The sequence below is a fragment of the Geospiza fortis genome, unplaced genomic scaffold, assembly GCF_000277835.1.
Source record: "Geospiza fortis unplaced genomic scaffold, GeoFor_1.0 scaffold1, whole genome shotgun sequence".
NCBI classification, from domain to species: Eukaryota; Metazoa; Chordata; class Aves; order Passeriformes; family Thraupidae; genus Geospiza; species Geospiza fortis.
This window is the reverse complement of record NW_005054320.1, coordinates 7470635-7482774: the sequence shown is the minus strand read 5'-3', so window position 1 is coordinate 7482774 and position 12140 is coordinate 7470635. Positions and strand designations below refer to the sequence as shown.

Sequence of the window (12140 nt, the reverse complement as noted above, 5' to 3'; positions counted from 1 at the left end):
GGGGCCGCCCTCCGCAGGGGCTGAGGGGATGAGCCGTGCCCCGCCGGGGGGTCGCTAGCGGAAGGATGACCACTCCCGCCCTGCTGCCGCTCTCCGGGCGGAGGCTGCCCCCGCTGAACCTGGGGGCCTCCGCCTTCCCGCACCACAGGGCTACCTTGAGACTCTCCGAAAAATTTATCCTGCTCCTTATTCTTAGTGCCTTCATCACCCTGTGCTTCGGGGCGTTCTTCTTCCTCCCCGACTCCTCGAAGCACAAGCGCTTTGACCTGGGCTTGGAGGATGTGCTCATTCCCCACGTGGACACCAGCAAAGGGGGCAAGAACCTCGGCGGCTTCCTCATCCACGGGCAAGGGCACGACGAGCACCGGCACAGGTGGGTGCCTCGCTCGCCGGGAAGGGAGCGGGACTGGGCGACAGGGAGATCCCTTAAAATATGTCTTTCCCGTGCTGCTGTCCCTCCTCTCACAGACATCCTCCCAAACGTGTATCAACTTCTGAGCTCTAGCCTTGTGTCCTCCAGCTGCCATATGTAACTGAGGCTCCGTGTTGCCTTCCCCAGTGTGAATTTAGCCTTCTGGCGAGCTAGAGTTGGGAGGGCAAATATGAGGGGTCCTCCAGTGGCTGATTTATTTTCTCACCCTGGCCAATTCCAGGCATCAGCCGTGGAAAGAAGGGGGCTAAATTATAGCATTTGTGGAGGCAGTATAAGTGACTGAAAAACTGCCGCATCTCTTCTACAGCTATTATGTGCTTACTCAAAACAGCTGCTTGTTGCTGAATAGTGCACAAGAACTTTGATCTGAAAAAGACTTCGTGCTGTGATCCAGAGGCTGTCAGCCTATGACGTGCAGGACACAGAACTAGTGCAGATGGCACAATTGCCTTTTTCTGGCCCTTAAAATCACTTGCTCTAATGTTAATCCAGACGATTGAAGGTGCCGGTGGCTGAGTTTCCTTAATTGTATTTGCCAGTGTAAAGAAATCACAGATAGAATAAGAGTATCAGCACTAGATAGGCTGTATCAACAGCTTTTGGGGGGGCATCTAAAGCTTTGTGTGGTGCAAGCCTCTAAATGTTCAGAACTGGATCATGTGAAGTTAAGCATTCAAAACGCTGGTAAGAAACCTTAAATGATGATTATACAGTATATTCGCTTCTAACATACTTCAGTTGCCTAAATCCTACCCTGCTGCCTGGATCTTAATGAGGCTGACAGATCTCTCTTCACTGTCAAAGATGTGTTAAATATGATGGTGGGTGATAAAATACCTGCTTTTTCATACTGAAATTAGTAATACAGGGGATTTTAAAGAAAGGTTACTTATGCTGATAGTGTTCCTTTGGAAACAGCTTGAAATATATCTTACTGGCATAAGATTTATTTAAAGGTTATTTGTATGAGATTAAAAGGAGAGGGTTTAATTTACTTCTTTTTATTAATCTGTTATGAGTTATAAAGAATACGTGAATACTATGGTATTTCCTTAAGGCATCTTCGCTGTTGGATGTTTTTGGGCACTTAAGTTGAGCCCTTTCTCCCTATCTGAGAGGGCATGGGTACTTAATATTTAACAAGGACTTATTTTGTCTATGATATTAATTGCTGGTGTGGTTAAACACTGCATTAAACATAGGTCTAGACAGTCTCTAATATGCCTTTGAAGTTCTTGTCTTTAACTGTGTGGGTTTGGGTTTTTTTGTGTGTGTGGGTGATCTTATTTCTTAGCTTCCCCAGTCCCTGTGGCACATGCAGTCAAAATCAGGTTCTAAAATATAGGACAGATGAAACAAAAAGAAGAGTTCAGAAATGCTCAGAACTCCAGCTGTGGTTGTTGTACCTTGTGTTGCCCAGTAGATGGGCTGTAGAAAAAAGGAGTCTGTTGATAGTGATAGTTCATATTCTTTCCAGGTTCCCTCTTTTAGTTACTGAGACCACAGCTTTAGGAATGAAGTACTACTTTTTTGTGTGTCATGTATAGATAAGCAGTAGCTTACAACTGTCAGAGCTAAGTTGTTTGGAATCTGTTCTTAAACAAAGTGGTTATCCTGACATCAGTTAACTGTGCTATGGTTCCTGTATTGCTATGGCTGTGTGTACCTCCCACCTGCCCTCCATCCAAAATTTCCCTGTCATGTTCATTTTTTGAGTTGTTATTTGAGCAAGAGTAGTTATTATTCCTGTTGTTTTAGCTTTGAAAAACAGGCATATCTTAACTACTTAAAAGCCTGCCTGCTTAACCTGCTTGTAAGACCCTTTTGTGAATGTCACAATATGCATTGTGAAACAAGGTTATGTGCTTTACTTTTGAAGCAACTTTGGCTGATCACCACAGTTTTATCAACTTTTATTTGCCATCAGCTTGTGGCTAATGTGGTTGTTTACCATAATGGAAAACACATGCTGCCATTTTCATTGCGGAGTTCTTGCTCCTGGATTGCAGGGATATTGACAGATGGTATTTTGAGAAAGTGTAAGATTTTCCGTGGTGAGCTCTGGATTATTTACTGTTACAGTTTGGGATAGAAAAATTTGTTCTGCTTACTATCAAGGGGCAAAGTCAAGCATCAGCTACTTTGTAAGTGCTGTTTTTTTGAGTGAGGCAGAGGAGTTAGGGTAGAAAAGGTCAAGAGAAATTCACCTAATCCTAATATGAAGGAGGATGCAGTCTAAAATGTGAAGGGTGAGGATGGATTGACAAGCTGTGTTTCCAGAAATTGAGGGGCTTCAGAACTAATTAGATCAAAGGTCATTCATATGAAGTATACGCTTGATTATGAAGTGACAGATGTTTTGATTAGTCACTAAAAAGAAAAGTGTTTCTTCTATGAATGCTGGTATTGATGTCTATCAAATGATAAAACACACATCTTATTATACTGCTCCCTTGGTATATAGGCTATGATATTTTAATGCTCATTTTGCCTTTCTCAAATCTTTAGTTTTGTAGGCTAGTGGAAAATATTTCTGTCTTCTAGAAAAAGGCAGCAGTGTTGTAGGTAGAAAATCATTGTGAAAACCATGCTTTAGAGTTGGGTGTGCAAACAATGGTTCCCACTGGACTTTCTCTGTATTCCTTGCATTGCTTTCCCACCTCTTCCCCTGGGCACCCTTGACATTCTTGAGTGCTTTTATTTTTATTGTTACAGTAGTTACCCCTTGCTGACATTAACTTTACATCTTCTATTAAATTGTTTTCTTTACTGCTCCTGTCTTTTGTTTTCCCCTTCCAGGCAGAAAAATGGGGGGGGGGGTGGGGGGAAAGCCCTACTCCCTTCCTGATGGTCTTAAATATATATTTGAGAGTTACAATGTTCTTGCCTGTCTCCAGAGAAAAACACATTTCTTCTAAGAAGATGGTTAAAATCTGGAGTAAAGCTGCAGTTTGTGTTTGGGAGATGGATGGGCTGTATTGCAAGGTAATACTCACGTTCAGCTGTTCATTTCATCTGTAAGCTCTTCCTGCAGGGTAGTGCATGGGGAATGAGTGAGTAATGTTGGGAAGGTGTACCACAAATTTTTTCCTTTGAGAGGAGGGAGAATGGAAAGGATTAGTCCTGGACTTAGGAAGATATGTGTATACACGTATCACACTTTTAAAAAATCAATTTCGTTTCCTGAAGATGAATTTCTTTCCATTTCAAATAGAATATTGCAGAGATTCTGGAATGAGAGCTGCATGGTTTTGAAGACACATCTTGCCAAACAAACTTATGTAGCACTCAAAATCTGTTACATGATTTTAGATAACTGTAATTTTCCCCAAACTTCTGCATCTCTTGCCACACAAAGATACTTAAGGTGTTTCTTGCTACCCAGTTACTTTTCAAGTATCTGTGGTGTTTCATTCTTCAGTACCAGATCTAAAAGATAGCTCTGGAAGTAAACAAAAACATTCTTATAGCTTCTTTGCATCTGATGCAAATGAGTGAGAATGCAAATGCCCTGTAATCTCCTTGATTTCTCAGATTTTTAAAAAATAAAATTATCTGCAATATGTAAATGGAGAAGACTTGTTTCTTTAATGATCTGTCAAAGCAGCTGCTCTCTGTATTACCTGACAAAAGCTAAGGCCGTTTCTGTGGTGAAAGTTTGTTAATCTTAGAGGCAACGGATAATGTAATTTTATGAGCTAATAGCTACTTTGTAGCAGCACTTGGACTGCTGTTGGGCAAACAGTTCAGTCCTTCAGAATTTCTGAAGATGAATCTTCAGCTGCTGAATTCCTGTGTATCACTTCAAGTCAAAATTTCTGTCTGTGCTTGGAAAAAAACCTCACCAACCCTCAAGTCATCAGGTTGACAGCAGCTGCTGCTAATACATGTGCCCACCTCAATGGCCTTGGTCTCTGTGTGGCAGTGGATATAGATCAGTTTAAATCATGCTTTTGACTCTGTTTCTGGAATGCTGAGGATTACTGACTGCTGTGTTATGCAAAGATGGAAGCTCTCCAGTCTCTCCAGATATATGGCAATAGTCTAAAAGTGCTCTTTCTTCTGTTGCTCAGTATGTGGCTGTCTGTACTCTTAGGAGGTGAAAGTAACAAAAATTATTCTGAGGTGCTTTTGGTCTTAATTTCTTCTTCTAATTTCTGCAGTTTTTTAAAAAAGAAATATGAAAAGCTTAATATGCTTATTTTGAATCCCTTTATCTTCTCTCATCTATATTACTTAGTTAGCTATAGTAAAAGTGGGGAGAGGAGATAATTTAGCTTCTATTACTCAGTGGGATCAGTGTCTTCTGTCATCCTCTGCCATGCCATTGAGTATAAAAGTGCATAAAACTCCTTGCTCTTCCTTTCCAACTTTTCTTGAGGCACAGTTCATTAATGAAATTAAGAGTACTTGCTATTGTGATTCAGGGAACCTGTTTTTTTCCCCTGAAAAATCAGGAGCCACTCTAGTGTCTGCACCCCAGCTCCTACTTCATTCAGTTTTTCAGTGGATGAGATTGAGCCTGTCTTTAGAGCAGGCTCCCCACAGTCTCTCTGAAATGTGGGCACTGATTTTAAGCTGAGATGCTTGATCCAGAAGCAAGGATCTTCTGGAGTGCAACTTTCAGGAAATGCAAGTCCTCACCACTGGAGCCAGTAAGGGCAGGATAGTGCATTCCAAGTCAGGCTTCAGAAATGTCTCATATGTCTAGCGTGAAGTTGAGGTGCAACTGCCTGGTGTCATCTTCAGCTGCTGAAGCTTCTGCAAGAGCGCTGACCCTCTTTATTTGAAGACTGTTCTTAGCTAGAGTTTTTAGTAGCCACATGTTATTCTTTTCTCTGGAGCCTGTGTTGAGAAGAGACTTGAGAGATGATGCTGGTACTTGAAGAATTATGGGGGTTTGATGTCTTCTGGAGTGCCCACATTATAACCTTAAACATAATTGGGATTTTTCCTGAAGTTGCCCTGGACAGTGGGAGAGGTGCCCTCTTGGATTAATTCTAAGGTTCTGCTGAAATTAGTGCTTTATGTTGTACGCTGAGAAATGCTTTCAGCTTTGAAATACAAAATGCAAATTTTAGACCATCTGTTTAGATGTCCTCCCTCCTCCCCCCCCAATCTGCTGAGCAGCCTACATCATATGTAGAGTGCTGCTTTCTTCATGTTCTCTTGCTGTACTCCAGTTAGTCGAAGTATTTCCTGTATTATGAAAGAGAGGAGTTGAGTGCTGGTATTCTCCAGTTCCTACCCTCTCAGTAAAAAAAATAAAAGTTTGAACTTGTTGATTTTCTGCATGATCTACACTTTGTCTACACGATGGGAAACAATCAGGCGTGGGAAAACTGCAGAAAGCCTGCTGGCTGGATTTATGCCAGCTAGTGGGTGGAAGGCAGTAGCAATTTGGTTCATTTGGAGTTTTGTAGATTAAAATCTCAGAAGAACTTTAGCATAAATGTGGGTTGCTTGATGATGGTAGCAGTGCAGGCAATAGTAAGCAGTATGGCTAGTTATGGGCATACGGCGCTACAAGAGTTCCCCCATCTTCTGATCCTTTCAGTTTCCTGTAGTAAATACAAACATCTCAATCCTCCTGGGCTAGTTCTGAATTATGGATTTTTCTTCCTTACAGCAAATATTACCAAACTTATAATTAGTTTTACAGCCACATGTGGTATGGGTACATGTTTTCATAACAATTGAAATGAGGCTGAATATGGGCAAAGAGGACAAATTTTGTAATGCCTTTCTTCTTATGTCCATCCCTAAGAAGCCTGTAAAATTCTAAACATGGTCAGTGCTTTTATTCTACCATCCTTCACTTTTAATTATTGCAGCTCTCAATGTTGAGAAAAGTTTGGTCTCATGGGTGGGCAGCTGTTTTCCACAGTAGTTATTCAGGCTAACAGAGTAGGAACTTGGGGACACATGTTTGGGTATAGCTTATGGGATTTGTTCTTTTCCCTTCATTTTCAGAAGCAGGCTCAAGTGAGTGCTGTCATCTGTCTCAATTCAGTAACTAGATCATCACTTTTTTACTGAATTAAGAGTTCTGTTGCAAGTAAACTGTGGGGAGAGGGGTGCTCAACAGGCCAATAAGCCAGTAAGAGGCAAGAAAGGGAAAAAATAAATGCCTTTTTCCTGCCACCTCAAACCTTGAAATAAAAATTTTGAGTGCTCCAAATGTCCTGTATGCCTGTAACTGTTTTATTTAGAGTGAATACATGTGTTCATGGGGGGGAAGATTGGGAAAAGTTTTGGTGACGAAGTTCTTGTCATATGTTTGCTCATAAAATCTGTAGGCTTTTGATTCCTTTTGTCTTTATGTTGTCTAATCTAGTGCCCGGTATAGAACAAATTATGTAACTTCATCTATTCACTCAAGGATGTGGAGGTTCTGTAGTATTTTTCAGCTCTACAAATACTAAATGATAAATACTAAGGGAGATAACTTTCCCTGGTAACTTCCATTCCTTCCACTCTTGTTTTTTAGAGTACCTAACCAGGTACACTAGCATTTCTAAAATTTAAAAAGAAAAAAATAAAAGCTGAGAAGAGAGGTTAAGAAGTAACCTGTAATATTCTTTTGTTATCTAGAGACTAGCTTTGAAAGGTCTTTTTAGCCTTGTCTTGGAAGCCAACAAACTTTATGTGGACATACTGTGAACACATTGTAGCTCTCACTGATCCTTTGCTGTTCTCTATTCCCTCCTTTTCCCAGTCAATCAGCAGCAAAGGGTGACCTGTTAGAATTACATTTCTCTATCTTGTGTGTCCTGGTGCTGAGGGAAAGACCTTAATTGGGAGCTGTGCTGAAGGAAGGATCACAGAGCCCAAGAGTAGCTTGTGATACTTCTGCTGCTGCTAGTCAGTCTGCAGAAGTGTAATTTTGAGCCAACCACAGCATGAGTCTTCTGTTCTTCACCGATTGTTAGAGAAGGGTGGTTGGAAATGAATGCTGTGGTAAGGAAAACCTGGGTTTTGTGGCACAGCAGTAGCAACGGGGTGTGTTTACTGAAGTAGTAGAAAACATTGGGGCGGAAGGCTAAAGGTCATTCAGGTTTGAAATACAGGGGTGTGTTAGTTCTGTTTCTCAAAGGATTTATTTGCCCAAACATTGAATCATATTTGTCATTCTGTCTTGCTGCATTTGTTCTTTTAAATATTCTTATGATGCACACCTATGAGCTGGATTACCTGGCATATTGTATTCAGCATCAGTTTTGTTGGTGTTTGATGTGCTCTCTCACTTGTTAGTTAACTTTTAACCCACCAGAGGATTTTGGAAGTGCTTCCCCAGCTCCTTGCAGCAGCACTGCCATTGCAGCTTCCAGTGGCCAGCTAGTTATTTTCTGTGATTCTATTTGAGAGAGCAAGTTTGAGGTTTTCACTAGGCTTAACATTATGTAATCTGATCAGTATGGCATGAGCAAAATTACAGTTTTAAGGGAGTGATGAAAGTATTTTCTTGCTATTTAAAGCTCTAAGAGCTCTTCAATGAGATTACTTTGTGTCTGTTAACACCAGCATGCAGAAGTGTCAGTTTTCACAGAACTTTGTTTGGGTTGGAAGGTATCTGAAAGAACATCAATTTTTAACTCCCCTTCCAATAGCAGGGACACCTTCCACTGGGCCAGATTGCTCAAAGCCCCATACAGCCTGGCCTTGAACATTCCAGGGATGGGGTATCCACAGGTTTTCTGGACAACTCGTTCCAGTGCCTCATCACCCTCACAGTAAAGAATTTCTTTCTAACATCTTATCTAAACCTGTTTCAGTTTAAGGCCATTCTCCCGTATTCTGTCACTACATGCCCTTGTAAAAAGTCCCTTTCCAGCTTTCTTGTAGGACTCCTTTGGTACTGGAAGGCTGGTAGTAGGTCTCCATGCAGCTCACTCCAGGCTGAATCAACCCCAGTTCTCTCAGTCTGTCTTCATAAAGAGCTGCTCCACCTTTTTCTGTATGCTAGTACCCATTTGGAAGTCATTTGCATGATGACATTCATCTCAGCTGAGTTTTAGCACTGTTTGCAGGTCAGCAAGGCAGCTGAAGCTTGCACCGACAAGCTGAGTAAGTATTTTCTCAGTAATTTGTTGTCATATCTCTCTGTGACCTGCTGACATGTTTTAAGGCTGAAGTGTACCATCAGGCCACTTAAGAGCAGGTGACCATCAGTGGTAAATCAAACTAATCCAATTTGCTTTTTATTGGATCAACCTGAATGTACTTACAAAGGGTGAGAAAAACCTACCATTTGTGGGAGCAGTATATCCCTTAAATCCTTCAGTGGGAATCACATCTTGCTTTGATTGTCCTGCTGGATCAACAAACGTGTGGTGAATCTACTGGGTTCTGTTCCTGGTTTATGTTTGTTAGCAAGTAAGAATAGCTCACAACTGTGTGCTGTTTCCTCAGCAGATTTTTCTGGGTGTGTTGCTGTCTTTACCAATGTATTGCATTTGGAGGGCTATTTGCTGTTTTCCTGATGCAAGTTAGAAGATCTGCTTTTACTCCAAAATACTTGCATCCTTTCTGCAGTATATTTAGAGAATCATAATCCAGAGCTGACTTTCTGGACCACAGACTTCCTGTTTGTTTTCATTACTTTTATGAAATAAAATTTGCTGTGGACTTTAAAAATAAAAATTGAAAGAAGACCTGCCACTCTCTTGGATTGTTTGAGATGACAGTAGTGGGAAAGATGCTTAGAGAAAAGGGAAGTTATTTTCCTGGTTAAGATACAATATTTCTCCCTCCTCCTTTTTTTTCCTCACAGAAAGAAAGTATTTTGTCTTGAAAAATGATAGCATGAAGTAGCTTGACTTAGAACTGTGTTTCTAGTGACCTTTTAAATCTCTTAATCAGTTTTATCTTGAAAACACTGATGACTATTTAATTCTAAACTTAATAATTGCAGATGATGCAAGCATGTGTCTGTTTTTCCAGTACTGTAATCACACATCCTTAGTTTCCTAAAGGCATCTGTTCTGTTGTCACTGGCTTCTATTTGAGTGGAAAGTGTTCTCTAAGTGATTAAGTAACACATGTAGTGAATTCTGAATTGCAATGCATAGTGTTCTGGAGAAGAAAATATTGCAGAGGTGTAAGAGGCTGTTTGCATTCTGGAGTTCTGATGCTATAAGGAGTATAATGGAAATTCAGATTTCTAATTTGTCAGTAAATCTGCCTTCTACAGACAGTGGAATCTATGACAATTAAAATTGTAATTGGTCTGTAATACAGACATTTTCTAATAAGCAGAAAAAAATCAGAACAAATGGGAAATAATGCAAGCAATTAAACAAAACTTTAACTTCAGTTTTATCACTGTCTTGCACATGATTTTAACTGGTTGTTACTGTGAACTGTTCTGATTTAGATACTTAAAAACAGTCAAGCTGGATCTGCTAATTGTTACACTTGTTAAATTGCTCCAGATCTGTGCGGTGAAAAGTTAAAGAGCTTCACCATTACACCTGTTTTTATGTGAAATGAGTTACTTTTTCAAATCCCAGATGCTGGAAGGGAACTTAACTGCTCTTTGGTAGCTGTCACACTGATAACTAAGAATTTTTTTAGTTTTGTATCATGTCTGGGAGCTTTGTCATTTTGAGGGTCTGATACCTATGGAAGGATACCAAGGTATCTGTGTGTGTAATATCTATAAATTGCCCAGTGAGGTGGATAATCAGTTGTCACTGCCATCATTTCAGTACTTGAATGTGAAACTTCAAAGCCAATGGCTAAGGAGATGACTGATACTGTACTGGCAGTTTTTATGAATAACTTCTGTATGAACTTAGTTCAGTATTTATCTGAACACAATGATCAGAAAATGATTCAGAGTTGTGTTGGTAACCAAAGGAAGCTCTTTTGTGAAAATAAGACCAAAATCCCCTCAAATACCTACCCAAAGCCAAATGATAAACCCTGCCATCACTTCATCATTCTTGGTATTCCTTAATGTGAAAAAGATTCCAGGTTCTCTTCCACCAGTGTTTTTTTGTTGTTCTTTCTGACTAGCCTTTACTTAGCCCCATGTTGGCATTGCAGTGTTTGGCAGCTGCTTGCTGGCCAGAGTAGGTAGTGGGAACAGTTTATTGACTCATTAAGTCAAGAGCCTAATGGTGACTTTGTTCTTGTGTGTGTTGGTGAAACAATGGAATTTTTGTGATTGTGTTATAAACACTCCATGTGAACCCCAGGTCCTTAGTTTCATCCAGGTTTTATACATCTGTGGTCTTTTGATATGTTTGTTTTGATTTCCGTAAATCACTTGAGCACTAATTTTATTCAGATGGATTTGCTGTTGCAGTTATGCATTGTCGTTTGCTTGACACCCTGTCTCCCCTCTTCAGACATAATTTTCTCGGAATAGCATCTGGCCATCACACTACAGTGGGACTAGATCATCCAATCTACTGCTATTACAAAGAAAAATGAGGCTTGACATATTCGTGTCAATTTGGCAAAATGCCTGAATCATTATGCTCAATGAAATATGTGACATTTCAAGTGGGAATGTAACCTGCAGGAGCACTTGCTGGAGAAACTTGAGGCAGTGCAAGGAAAATGCCCCCCCTACTTGGACTGGGAGGTTCAGATACTGACACAAGCCACTTGATCAGTATCCATCACAAGATTGTGGTTTACTCCATTAAGATCTTTAATTTTGTTAAAAAAATTCAGTCTCTAGAATTTGGTGGTGGTGATGATCCTGGGAAAATTTAAAGAACCTTTTAAGTTTAAAAGAAAAAAAAATCCAAGGAAACATCTATGGAACTTCCTTTTGTACAGTAACAAATTAACCAACTAGCAACTAGCCTAAACTCCAAAGCAGAGTGTGTAACTTCTGAGTCAGTCGTAATTACTTGTTGTTCTTTGGTTCTCTAGCAAATTTGTTTTGAACCTTCATGTATTCATAGTGTGGAATTTTTAGGAAAATTGCCTAGTGTTTTAGTAACTAGAAAATATATGGAAGCATAAAAAAATTAAGTACTCCTTAAATATGATACCTAACAAATTCATTTTTCTATATCTGAATTCTTTTAAGAAGAAAAAATTCCTGGAGCCTGTACAGACTGTAAGTAGAGTTCTTCCAAGCTGTCTTGAAAAAATTGCCTTAAACTCCATTAGCGATAACCTTGCTCTTTCTAGCTTTAAAGTGTATTCAGTAATGCTTAAAATAGAATGTCTTTTGAGATTTAGAAACTCTTATATTTACATCAAACTGTTCAAGCACATTTGTGGCAGATGGTTTTTGGTTTTGTATTTTATTTTCAGTTTCTGCTCTACCTTTCCTTTTTGTAGAATTGTTCACTTATTTTTAGCAATTTGACCCTACTGCTTTCAGTTCAGTGCTCAACAGTTGAAATAAAACAGGGCAGTGAAGTGGCAAGGGCTATGCAGTGGCTCTCTAGTCCAGAACTTCTAAAACAGCATCATCATCTTCTATGCTCTCTAGACATGGAAAAGCTGGGAATGGAGGAAAGGATAGGAAGAGTTGGATTGAAGTGTAACCCAGAAATTTTTCTTGTATTCCTTTATACCAGTGTCCTGGGGTGACTTTGTGATGCTGAATTGTATCCCCATTCATCTGTTTAGCCCAGAAATAAGTTTTGCACCTTTAAACTAGATCTGAGAGTGAAGGAGGAGAGAACAAGCAGTGGAATGTCTGAGGTGGCTGTATTCAAAAACATAGGGATAAGAG

The 12140-nt window shown here is 40.0% G+C and overlaps 1 protein-coding gene across 1 annotated transcript in view; it reads left to right on the top strand.

The window, feature by feature from the left end:
- Nucleotides 1-6: 6 nt before the first annotated feature.
- The window catches only part of MAN1A2 (mannosidase alpha class 1A member 2), a 133337-nt gene continuing 121203 nt past the window's right edge, over nucleotides 7-12140 (top strand). Inside the window, exon 1 of the mRNA XM_005420589.2 lies at nucleotides 7-373. Within this exon, the coding sequence (XP_005420646.1) occupies nucleotides 66-373 (308 nt within the window). The 5' untranslated portion in view covers nucleotides 7-65. The remainder of the gene's footprint in view (nucleotides 374-12140) is intronic.